This window comes from Homarus americanus, unplaced genomic scaffold, assembly GCF_018991925.1.
Source record: "Homarus americanus isolate GMGI-L3 unplaced genomic scaffold, GMGI_Hamer_2.0 scaffold53502, whole genome shotgun sequence".
NCBI classification, from domain to species: domain Eukaryota; kingdom Metazoa; phylum Arthropoda; class Malacostraca; order Decapoda; family Nephropidae; genus Homarus; species Homarus americanus.
The window spans coordinates 199,092-211,724 of NW_024737993.1; the positions used below are offsets into that span (position 1 = coordinate 199,092).

Here is a 12,633-nt window from a genome sequence, read left to right on the forward strand (position 1 = left end):
GAATGTCTAGTTGATGAAGTAATTATAATTACAGACGTCACCAAGTATACTGAAGAGCGAGCTCATGAACACATACCAGACCTGTAGGTGTGCTGGTCAAACTGGCCAGTCTCATGCACTACCACTCTCTATTATCTTCTACAGTGGGATTTCAGTATTAAATCTGTTTATTTTGAAATATTTTTTTTGTTTTACCTAACGTAAGCTACAGAAGGATCCATACAATGCTTGATCCACCCACCTACCTCTACGCACACTCGCCACATCTGGCGCGGAGTTGGTAAACTTCAGGTGTGGAGACGTGGGTGAGGCAGGACCTGTTTGACAGCCCCAGGCCACCGCAAGATTTTACACTTGAATTGTCCGACGCTGGTTGTAGTCTAAGGCTGAGAGTCGAGGAGGAGACTTGGGTGTTGACTCAAGCTCCAGATCTGCACGTCGCATAGAAACATGAGAGAGATTAATGTGACAGGGAATAAGAGACAGGGCGTGGTATGTGTGGGGACGACCTGATCCCGTTACTGAACACTCGACTAAGGTTTCATGCGTGAGGTGATCTTTTGTATGTCTCTGCCATTAAATTGTAAAGGGAATCTGATTCATTTGCTTTTAATTTTCTGTCTTAGGTAACAGTGAGGTAGTGTCGAGGGTCATGTATTCACGCATCATAATAGTTAAAGCGGATTTTTAACGCCGCCGTTTGCGTGTTAACATAGGCGCTTCGTTTAACATTGGGTTAGTTATTGAATAATGATGAGATAAAAGAGGAGGAACGTGTTTAACGAGTGTGGGGTTAATTTTGCCTTTAAAATAGTGATGTAAGTAGAAAGTTATTACCTGTCCTTTCCTCTCCACCAGGTAGTAATCGGTGGCCATTTTTATCCCATCCTCTGATGATAAATAATATGCCCTTTCTATTCCCTTCCACCCGAGGTTGGCAGCGAGTCCCCCCTCTCCCTCTACCCCTCTACCCCCCTCCCCTCTACCCCCCTCCTCTATCCCCCTTTTCTTCCCTCTCCCCCTCCTGGCAGGAAACAATGTATATCCACTCTTTGATCTCCCTGACCAGCTCGTTAAGAAAGGCTACCTACCGCCGCCTCTTGATCTGAGAAAGATTAAAGGGTACCTACCATCTCCACCGCCCTTCTTCACCCAGGTATATCCATCATCTTCCCACTCCCTTCCACCTGAGCGACGGACCAGATAGTTGGGTCAATCAATCAGCATGAAGTCTTCAGGTAGGAGGGAGGGTTGGCGTCCATAGTATCTCTACACCAAACGTTTACTGGGCTCCTACAGGTATTGTCTGCCTCTGGACCCACGTTTTGATTCTCGTCTTCTCTATGCCAGTACCTGCCTTCACCTGGGTGTATCAGATCAGGTAGTGCAAGCATCGTAGACTTCACCTTCACTGTCATCATGTTCTACATCTTTGGCGAGTGGTAGTAGTGGTAGCAGCAGAGGGAGGAGGAAAAGGGAATGTGTGTTGGGTTAATCGTCATCAGTAACACTTGACTACTTCATTACACCTCGTCTCCTTCATACCTCATCACTCACCATGTCCACCACCCCCCCTCCCCTCCCCTCTTTACATCTTCGTTTTGTTATTTGTAAGAGCGATTTGGTTTCACTTGGACATTTTGTTCTGTGTGTGTGTGTGTGTGTGTGTGTGTGTGTGTGTGTGTGTGTGTGTGTGTGTGTGTGTGTGTGTGTGTGTGTGTGTGTGTGTGTGTGTGTGTGTGTGTGTGTGTGTGTGTGTGTGTGAAGTTCACAGTGTTAAATAATGATCATAAATCAGCCCCCAACCTTCACTTAAACTAGGTAATGGTATAAATCAGCCCCCAACTTTCACTTTAACGAGGTAATGGTATAAATTAGCCCCCAGTTGGACTTTTTTTTTCTAGGTAGTGACAAACAGCCAAAGTGTACATCACCCAGCCCTGGATTTCCCGCGCCAGAAACTGCAAAACAAACACGTAATTTAAAGTGACTTGTTATAAAGGTTGTGACCGGGCGAGGCACAACCTTTAAAAATTTCGGGCAGATTTTCTCATCTTTTATTGTAGGTGTGTTATTGTAGGTGTGTTATTGTAGGTGTGTTGTTATTGTAGGTGTGTTATTGTTGGTGTGTTATTGTAGGTGTGTTGTTATTGTAGATATGTTGTTGTAGGTGTGTTGTTATTATTTTTATTTTTGTTGTTGCTATTATTATTGTTATTTACTATTATTATTACTTTATTTATGTTAATGGCTTATTATTGTTTTATTATTATTATTTGTTGTTAATTCATAAAAGATTAGGAAATATTTTACCGTAACAAATCTCTTAATTTTGGAGTTATTATACCGTCATTATAAGTCTTGGTAATTACTTCCATTACTTAATTAATTACGTCATGCCGCTACTCCTTAAACACTAGTGTACGGGATCCCCTCTGAGCTGAATGAAATGGTCTGACTTTAGTGAAGGTTAGGTTAGGTTAGGTTAGGTTAGGCAGGGCCTATAAGGACACGAGTCACCACCCCCCAGTTCATCGTCAATTATCATTCATACATCACCATAGTTTATCACAGTAAAAAAAAAAAATAATCCCTAAATGGACCTTAATTTCGCCGGGGGAGAAAAATCTTAATATCCTTTCCAGATTTTTATCCAATCGGTTTTCCTCCCAGTGAGATTTTTTCCTAGTTAACCTGGAGCTGTTAGTTTTACCGTGTTGATCATCCTGTGTTTAATATTTTTTATGAGCTGATAAGGGGGTAATATGGTGAGCTGAGAGAGAGTATTGTTGTGAGCTGAGAGCGAGTATTGTTGTGAGCTGAGAGCGAGTACTGTTGTGAGCTGAGAGCGAGTACTTTTGTGAGCGGACTGGGTGTACTTTGGTGAACTGAGAGGGTGTACTTTTGTGAGCTTAGAGATAATACTTTTGTGAGCTGAGTGACTACTTTTGTGAGCTGAGATTAAGTACTTTTGTGAGCTGAGATGGAGTACTTTTGTTAGCTGAGATTGAGTACTTTTGTGAGCTGAGATTGAGTACGCTTGTTAGCTGAGATTGAGTACTTTGGTGAACTGAGAGGGTGTACTTTGGTGAGCTGAGATGGTGTACTTTGGTGAGCTGAGAGGGGTGTACTTTAGTGAGCTGAGTAGGATTTTTTTTGTGCTGGGAGAAGTATTTTCATGATTTTAGATATACTTTTACAAGCAGAAGCACTTTTATAGGCCAAGGGACTCACTTTTATGAGCTTGGAGAGACACTTTTACGAACCGGCAGGAGGCACTTTTCGTCATACCTGGCGCTAATGATTGAGATTACGAGCAGAAATAATAGGACGATTAATTTTCGTAATTTCAGTGATGTAGGTCGTTATCCCCTGACACACACACACACACACACACACACACACACACACACACACACACGGGCGTCACTTTGTCCATAGGGGAATTGCACATACACACACTGAAAGAATAGTGTATTTGTTATTGTAAACAGTACCGAAAAATTTCACTTTAAATATGAAGTCTCTCTCTCTCTCTCTCTCTCTCTCTCTCTCTCTCTCTCTCTCTCTCTCTCTCTCTCTTTTTCTCTTCTCTTTTTCTCTTCTCTTTCTTCTCTCTCATCCTCCTTTTCTCCCGGGGAATATTATACAACCGAGGGATTTAGAATAAGAGGCGGCCGCTGCTAATGAGGTGGTAAAGTAGAAGATAAAGTTAACAGGGGCGAGGAGCCTCGGTGATCTTACTAAAACATTTACTTCTCCAGGCTGCTCCTTAACTTCAGGGTTGCCACTTTTGTTAATTTATTTGGTTAATGCCAGATGGTTTTATTCAGCACAGAGGGGAGCACATACACACGGGGTTAATAGACTATCTCCCCTAATAGACTATCTCCTCTCATACTTATCACCCCTAATGGACTTATCTCCCCTAATAGACTTATCTCCTCTATCAGACTATCTCCAGGAACACCTTCATTACGTGGACGCCACATTTTTATTTGGTTAAAGCTAGTCAGATTAATTCAGCACTGCGGGAAGCCCATACACAAGGGGTCTAACATGTCTTCGTTTACAAACTAACTTTCTAGAAACCCTCAATTTTAGTCTAATTCAGCATATATTTTCTTAACTCTATATTCGTTCCCAGCAGTGTCATCTGATATGAAACAATACAGAATCTTGTAATCATTTTTTATTGGTCTGATTCGACGAGTGTTTGTGTGTGTCTGGGCATTTTTTGTAAAGTGAACTAATCTGTAATTACTAATGATTGAGTTCTGAAATTTGGTATATGTGGCTTCCTAGGCTACAGCTATTGTTTCACTGAATTTTAGACCAAGAGATAACTTAATGTAGGAGTTATGCTCCGTGAAGTTTTGATAAATTACCTGTGGTTAGTGTGATGATATACATACTGATCTTCTCTAGAACTCTCGCTGGTAGGTGTCCGAAGTATTTTTATGCCGTATTAATTGCCTTTCAATAATTGTTGACTGATTTTACCATTTTTAATACTTTTGTCGGAGGATGCAGCATATAGCTTCGAGTTGGGAGGGTTTGTGGGCGTTGAGAAATGTCTTGAACTGTCTTGGTCAACGTGCTCAAGGTCAGGGTTCATAAGTGGCCTTTGGTTGTCTGTAGGTCAGGTCGTTGTCTGTAGGTCAGGTTATTTCATGTCAAGAGTGAAACAGAAAAAAAGAAGACTCGGATATAAGTAACGACCAACAAGTAGTCCCCTTGTTTTATGTCCTAGTGATCCTTGTTGAAATATCGCTTGGGATTTTATGAAAGCATTATATTTCGCACGAGACATTAACTTTAAACATTCATACATCATTGAGGAAAAACTTAGACTTGAGTTATTAATGTTTCGTTCAAGGTCAGTGAGTATTAATGTTGTAATCTTAATTTTGAGAGGATGTGACTCTTCAAGCACTTTAAAAGATGCACTTGACTGTGTGTGTGTGTGTGTGTGTGTGCGCGCGCGCGCTTGCTGTGACGTGACACACCAACCTCGGCAATAAACTCTTCCTGGATACTTTCTGAAATCACTAAAGGGAGGATCTTTGCCGTTATTCCTCGCATCAAGTTGTTTATGTCACAGCTCAACTTGGGTGTTTGTATTCCATATTTACCACCAATCAACTTGAAGCAGGTTAATGATACAGAAAATTTAATACTAACCTTTAGGTACACAAGGAGGTAGCGTGATCCGACACTGTACTCGAACACTTTTGTTTCCCCAACTGTATATTTAGGTGTCCATCAACAGCAAGTTGGACTAAGGGTGCCCTGAGGTCTCGAACATGACCTTAGGAAACAAGCCGCCGTACTCTTGACTCCTGTTATCCTTATAGGGAGGTCACTTAATTGTTGTATTTATTTGTGTTAATTCTCATCCTAAATTCAGGTAAGCGAGAGTAGATAACAAACACCTGTACTTCTCAAGGAACCTTATCAGCACGTTTATCCTTGAAAAAAATAATCTCCCACAAAGTTGCGCAAATTAATTACACCATTATCTGAATAAACCGGAAAGAAACAAAGGGAAGGATTTTAAAAGTCTGAAGAGGAAAAGACGCCATTTACGAGTCAGGTCGGTCCAGTAGTAGAGTGGGGAATGAGGCGGTAAGTCTGGCGTTACGGGTCTGGGGCAGCTAATGGTCATTACTGGGGTCTTGTGGGACCTCGCTTCCTTAGGTATAATTGGTGCAAGCTAACAGGTGCTTCCTCCCTCTCTCTAGAGTCAGGATGGCTGTGGGGCTGCTTCACTCTACGGGCTGGAGGGCTGGGAAAGTTTCAATCTAGGGGCTGGAGGGCTAAGGGGCTGCCTCACAATAGAGTCAGGAGGGCTAAGGGGCTGCCTCACAATAGAGTCAGGAGGGCTAAGGGGCTGCCTCACAGTAGAAGAAGAGCTGTTAAGCTGAGCGATGGACACTTGGATCGTAATGACCCAAGATGCAGGTGAGTGGATGGCATTGTGGAGAGAGAGAGAGCAAGTGGGAGGCTGTTGACGGGAGGCAGTTACGAGGATGACTGGTAAGTGAATGCTACTTGGAGGATGACTGTCGAGTGTTGAGTTATGGAGGGGGCAGAGACTGTCGACTGTGAGTTATGGAGGGGGAGACTGTCGAGTGTGAGTTATGGAGGGGGAGAGACTGTCGAGTGAGAGTTATGGAGAGGGAGAGACTGTCGAGTGTGAGTTATGGAGGGGGAGAGACTGTCGAGTGTGAGTTATGGAGGGGGGGGAGACAGTCGAATGGACCCAGAAAGGACAGACTGTAGGGGAGACTGTAAGGACACCCAGACAGTCACTGTTTACCCTCACGGAGAATCACACCGTAAATTTCACCATGTTTCAGTTTTGTGTAAATCTGCGTGAAATAATATTGTTCCTCCGAGGTTTATAGTTTTCAGTAGAGAATTTTGGCACAGCGAAGGTGACAAGGGACGTGTGTGTGTTTTGTGCGTGTGTGTTGCGTGTGTGTGTGTGTTGCGTGTGTGTGTGTGTGTGTGTGTGTGTGTATGTGTGTGTGTAATAATAATAATAATAATAATTAACGGTTTATTGAAAGAGCTTGGCAGCCAGAAGGCTGAAAATATACAGTTACATATTTGGGGAATGGGTTACGAATTACAACTAATATACAAGTAACATAAGTGACACAAATAAGACATATAATAACTTAGATGGGGATCAGCTCAAACTACAGTTCATTTCAACATAGTGACAGTGTAAGGAGCAGTGTTTACTGGGAGTGAATACACTGATTTATTACATGTTATTGATAATTTTTACAATGGTTGGGACTGGGCTGTTCTTATAGCGATCAGTTCGTGCACGTATGGGCTGGATGCGGTTGTGGTGTCGAACAGCAATTCTCCGGACAGGGGATCTCAGGTGGTAGTAGGAGCCGGCAGTGTCAGGGATAGTGTAGAAGCTTCTTACCAAATTTGCAGGCTGAGGCCGTGGTGTGTGTGTGTGTGTGTGTGTGTGTGTGTGTGTGTGTGTGTGTGTGTGTGTGTGTGTGTGTGTGTGTTGTGTGTGTGTGTGTGTGTGTGTGTGTGTGTGTGTGTGTTGTGTGTGTGTGTGTGTGTGTGTGTGTGTAATTGGGTTACCGTGAAGTGTTTGTGTGTGTTGTGAGGTTATGTCAAGCGATGGTGGTGTAGTTGTTGGAATGTGTTGGGTCAGGCTCACAGTGAACTAGTTTGGTCCTGAGAGAGACGCTCAACAATTACACGACAATTCCCTGAGGCAACCTATTCTTTTTTTTGGGGGGGGACAACAATAAACGTCATTAAGTTCATTAATTTTTCACTAGGTTAATCGTAATATGCATAACCAATTTTTTGTGTTATAAATATTAAATCTTGTTTGAAGCGCTTGGCATTCTGGAGTAGGCTGATGACGTCATGCTTGGCATTAGCTCTGGAAGATTGCTTAAGTTAAAGGCGCTTATATGAGTATTACCAGACAGCTCCCGAGGAAATGTTTTATGAAAGCCATATTTTCTCCCTGTCTATATCTTGTAGCCTCACGTACACCGATTGTTCTTCAAATGTTCCCCAGTGGCTGGTCTTGGTGGAACAAACACTTCATGTTCGTCATCACTCCAGAAAAAAAAAGTAGATTAAGTTTTTTCTTTATAATTTAATGTTTAAAATCTGGAGTAAAATCTGTATCCTCCTGAGTAATAAATATTCAAGATCATAATAACTTAAGCAGATTTTATTGGTATTTATTTATTTTTTATCGTTGACAGGTTTTCATAATTATAAATTAAATACTTTGGATATTTTCGAGGCTGTAATAAGGTGGTGTCACTGTAGCTCAGGTAGTGTTTGTTCACGTCAGGTAGTTCAATCCTATTACGAGAAGAGGATTACCTTATAAAAGTAATTACGAAAGGAAAACCCTCTCTGAGGTAGATAATTACGGCTGAAGAATTAATTAATACATGATCGTCTTGTTGGACCAGGGAGGGACCTGATCTTCTCTTACGGACCTGAAATCCTTACTCCTCTCTCACGTTCTTCTTGATGGTCTTCGTAAAACTTCTCTCCCAAGTTTAATTGTCTGTAGTCTGAAGTTTCTCGTAATATGTTTAGTATTAACAGGTTCCTCCCAATGTGTAATTAGTTAAGAGTTAAAAAAGCTCACAGTTAATCAACGGACGACAGACATCAATTTTCTCTCTGTAAACTTTATATAATTTTTTACGTAATTACTAAAGTGTTGTGTTGTCACGGAGCTTTGATTTAAAAATGGGAATTTTCTCTCCTTATAAGTTAGTTAATGAATGGAATACATTTGTCCACGCTGGATTAGTGTTTTTGACTTTGTAAATGTTACGAAAAAACTTAGGTTTCAATTGATGTGACTGAGGAGAATTTGTGTAAATTTTATGAAGATTGAATCAATGGTATATTTTCCTCCTTGTCTTGAACATTGAAGCAGAAGTCAACAATATTCTTTAAGCTTTGGAGTATTTTCAGCTGTGATGAATGTGAACTGCATTCAATCAGGATTTCTCAAGTGTTTTATGCTATCTTGTCTTATCCAGCACATTATTGTTACCATTGACGCATCGTTACCTTAAAATATCACATATTCTGGCGTATAATGTGAGGTAAGGTGAAACAATAACACACTCCCTCTGGCCGGGTAACACTAACGAAGCATTGTGTTTGTGTCAAGGGCAGGGCAGCATTACTAAGATGAGGTGGTGGTGGTGCTGGTGCTGGAGGTGTTGGTGGTGGTGGTGCAGCATTAGTAGGGGGTGTTCAGAGAGGGAGGGGTTGGTGGTGGTGCAGCATTAGTAGGGGGTGTTCAGAGAGGGGTTGGTGGTGGTTACGCGTGTGAGGTGTTGAGGAGGGGTTGGTGGTGGTGCAGCATTAGTAGGGGGTGTTGTTCAGAGAGGGGGAGGGGTTGGTGGTGCAGCATTAGTAGGGGTGTTCAGAGGGAGGGGGTTGGTGGTGGTGCAGCATTAGTAGGGGGTGTTCAGAGAGGGAGGGGTTGGTGGTGGTGCAGCATTAGTAGGGGGTGTTCAGAGAGGGAGGGGGTAGGAGGGGTTGGTGGAGGTTGTGTTTACGCTCTTTGTATTGTTGCTTGTATGCGGGTTGGGGGTGTGTATTACAGTGTGTTTTTTTTCAGGAATTGATGTATTATGTGTGGGACTCGTGTGGGCTCAGGAGGAAGGTTACATGACCTTGGTCTGGCCAGGTGTTGATTAATCTCCCAGTGTTCGGTGCGTGAGAGAGAGAGAAAACTGTGTCCGCTAGAAATGTTTGTCTCATTATTGTTATTATTATTATTTATTATTATTATTATTATTATTATTATTATTATTATTATTATTATTATTATTATTATTCGGCCAAAATTGTCCAGAGTGTAGAATGATGTTTGTTATTGTTGTGTTGTTATGGTTGTGTTGTTATTGTTGTGTTGTTATTGTTGTGTTGTTATGGTTGTGTTGTTATGGTTGTGTTGTTATTGTTGTGTTGTTATTGTTGTGTTGTATTGCTTCAGCCTGAGACTAACCTGTGTTACGGTAAGACAATTTTCCTTTGATCCAGAGTGAGGCTGATTATAAAGAGAATATTGTGTACTGTATGTGGTTTATTTATTCTCTGCCTGGGTGTATGATGGTCGACGCTCAGTGAAACAATTGATGCTATTACTTAACGTTACTGGACTGTGATGTGAATACTCTCTAGACACGATAGGTTATTTATTGTCTGTTTAGGTCATTAAGTAGGTTAATTTTCGTAATGTGAAATGCTGTAGTTGAGAGAGAGAGAGAGAGAGAGAGTTTATTAGCACAGAACAAGTACTGGAATATCGGGCGTAATAACAAAGAGCAATACAATAACAAAAAAACATGTAGTCTCTCGTAAGTTAACATGGTGGAAACTTAGATCATTACCACGTCTTGTTAATGATCCAACTTGGGTCATTAAGAAGTCTTCATGAAGATTCAAGTTAGATCAAAATGGTTGACGTCCTCATGGGTAACGAGTGAGTTGTATCGGCATTTACCACTTGGCCACGCTGGTACTGCACGTCGTGTCTGACTCAAGGGGCTACTTATCTCAGCTACCTGTCGAAGGAGTATGCTGACGGAATAACTTTTCGTCGGAGGAAAAAAATAAAAATAAAATCATCCTCCCCAGGAGTGTTAGTTTGTTAGTTTGTATTTTAAAGACAAGTTAGCGTATGGTTCAGGTTTTGTAAGGAATAGATAGGATTTTGAAATGTATTCGTTTGGTCCATTAGTGCTAAATTGGATACGCTTTTAGTTTAGGGCTTTATTGTAACATTTCTGTAGCATTTTGTGTTTGACCTTTTAATTAATTTTGTAATTTCTATATTCTATACCGGTACAGTACTAGATATATTTAATTAGCATGGGGGAATGTGTGAGAGGAGAGGGGAACACACACACACACACACACACACACACACACACACACACAGTATAAATCGTGAGGGATCAGAATTATGTTTCGTTCAGCTTTGTTCATAACGAAGACCCCAGTCCGTTATTGATCATGGTGGGGGGAGGGAGGGAGAAGGAATGGGGTAGGGAGGGAGGAAGAATGGGAGGGATGGAAGGAGGAGGACTGGGGAGAGGAAGGGAGGGATGGAGGGAAAGAAGAGGAATGAAGGGAGAGAGGGGGGGGAGGAGGAATGAGGTTAGGGAATGAGAGAATGTTTACCCAGGCACCAGTGTGAAGGATGAGGTATATAGTGTTCCATCATACGAACGTTGCTCCAATCGCTCATGGGTCTGACTAACTGCATATACACCGTACCGGGTTTGCTCCCACTCGGTGATGGATATTTACATCGGTCGGTCGGGTAACGTGATTGATCTGTGTTTTATTAAATTACGCGTTTTTTTAGCTTTGTTTATGTGGGTGGTTTGGTGGCTGTGCTGATAACTAGAGCGATAAATTAACGGTGATTACATTATTTTGGGGTCATCAGCCCATTTGCTTGATGATGGATTACTGGCAGACTGTAGCTGGTGTATACGCTTACTGTTAACTGGGAAAAAAACTGGTTCGGGGTGGGTGGAGGTTTTTGTGGTGAATTGGGTGACCTGGTTGGTGAAATGGTTGCCGAGTGATGGTAATGATATACTACCTGTAATTTACTGTTGTGTCAGGTGTTGTGTCATCTCCCCTTCTCCTCACCCCTCATTGCCCGTTCATTCGTGTGTGTGTGTGTGTGTGTGTGTGTGTGTGTGTGTGTGTGTTCAGGTGTCTTTGTTCTCGATTACGTCAATAATTAAAAACACCTTTGAATATTGTCTTCAGTTCAATAAGGTGGAGGAGGGATGGTGATACAATTGCTTATAACCCTGGAGAGGGACTTTAATCTGGCCAAATATAATTGATTTCGTGAATTTAATAAAGGACTGAGCGAGGAGGGTGTGTGTTGCTCAATACTCACTGCCAACTCAATCTGCCGCTCATAGATTGCCTGTCACTGCCTGCCCCGCCACCCAAGCACGGTACGGCGCGGTATAACCTGCTGGTGGAATTTTAATTTTGTCTATGTATACGTGAGGTGTTGGAGGCGTGGCTGTGATGGCTGCTGGTGTTTACATGTTGTCCAGTGGTGGGAAGTTGATTCACCTTTAATTAATGTCTTTGGATACACCCAGGTAGAGATTGTTAGTGTATTTTTTACTTTGTCTTTCTTAAACTGAATCGAAATGTGACCCATGGGTTTATTTTGAGCAGATTATATCTCCGAGTCCCCAGGTATGGTACATCCTAATTTATGACTGGGTTTTAAGTTTTATTTAATTATATTTTCCACCACCACCCAGACTCTTGATAAATTAAGACTCGTTTTATCAAATTTGTATCGTCACCAGCCATGATGTAAGGGGATGAGGCTGTACCTTGTTAACTGTGGACTGAGGAAACCTTTACGGCTCCTGAGATATAAGACCCAGGAAAGAATAACAACAGCTGTCGGGTGGATAAATGAACTGAGAATTAGACACTCTTAGTTAGCAAGGAAGATTGGGTTTAAGATTTATTATTTTATTTGTGTTTGTGTGTGTGTGTGTGTGTGTAAAGAGGGGACGTGAAAGTCAGTATAAATGTATGTTGAAGCTACCGCAGGTGGAGATGGTTAACCTTACAAGCCCACTAAAACAATATTTATGCAACACGGAGACAGCATCAAGGTGTGGCAGGTAACGGGCGGGTCACCTGGTTATACATGGCCCAATTATTGCGACGCTGGAGTTACCGACATCAAAGGTGGGTAGCGCCTCCTCCACACACCGCCTGTAGGAGGAGGAGGAGGAGGTTGGTGCCAAGGACAGGTGGTCAGTAAGGTCACCTGTGGGTGGTTAATACACACCAGCGCCTGTGTGACACACCAGGAGGGGAAGTATTGCTGTTTCCACTGTTCACTGGCATTTTCACTGTCAGTTATGGCCGTTTCACTCTTATGTATATTTTGTTTTACTGCCAATAATGTCATTTTCTACCAGTAAAGTATTTTCCTCGCATGGAATACCAATACAGTATTCGTTATTGTTCAACAAGAGTCAAATCAGAGGGTCGCAACACAGAGTTGTCCAGACCCGCAGGCAGCCGTGATTG

At 42.1% G+C, this 12,633-nt stretch overlaps 1 protein-coding gene across 1 annotated transcript in view; it reads left to right on the forward strand.

Moving 5' to 3' along the window:
- The first annotated feature begins 5,948 nt into the window (after nucleotides 1–5,948).
- Nucleotides 5,949–12,633, forward strand: part of LOC121873643 (mushroom body large-type Kenyon cell-specific protein 1-like) — a 52,587-nt gene continuing 45,902 nt past the window's right edge. Inside the window, exon 1 of the mRNA XM_042377293.1 lies at nucleotides 5,949–5,964. Coding sequence (XP_042233227.1) covers nucleotides 5,949–5,964 — 16 coding nt within the window. The remainder of the gene's footprint in view (nucleotides 5,965–12,633) is intronic.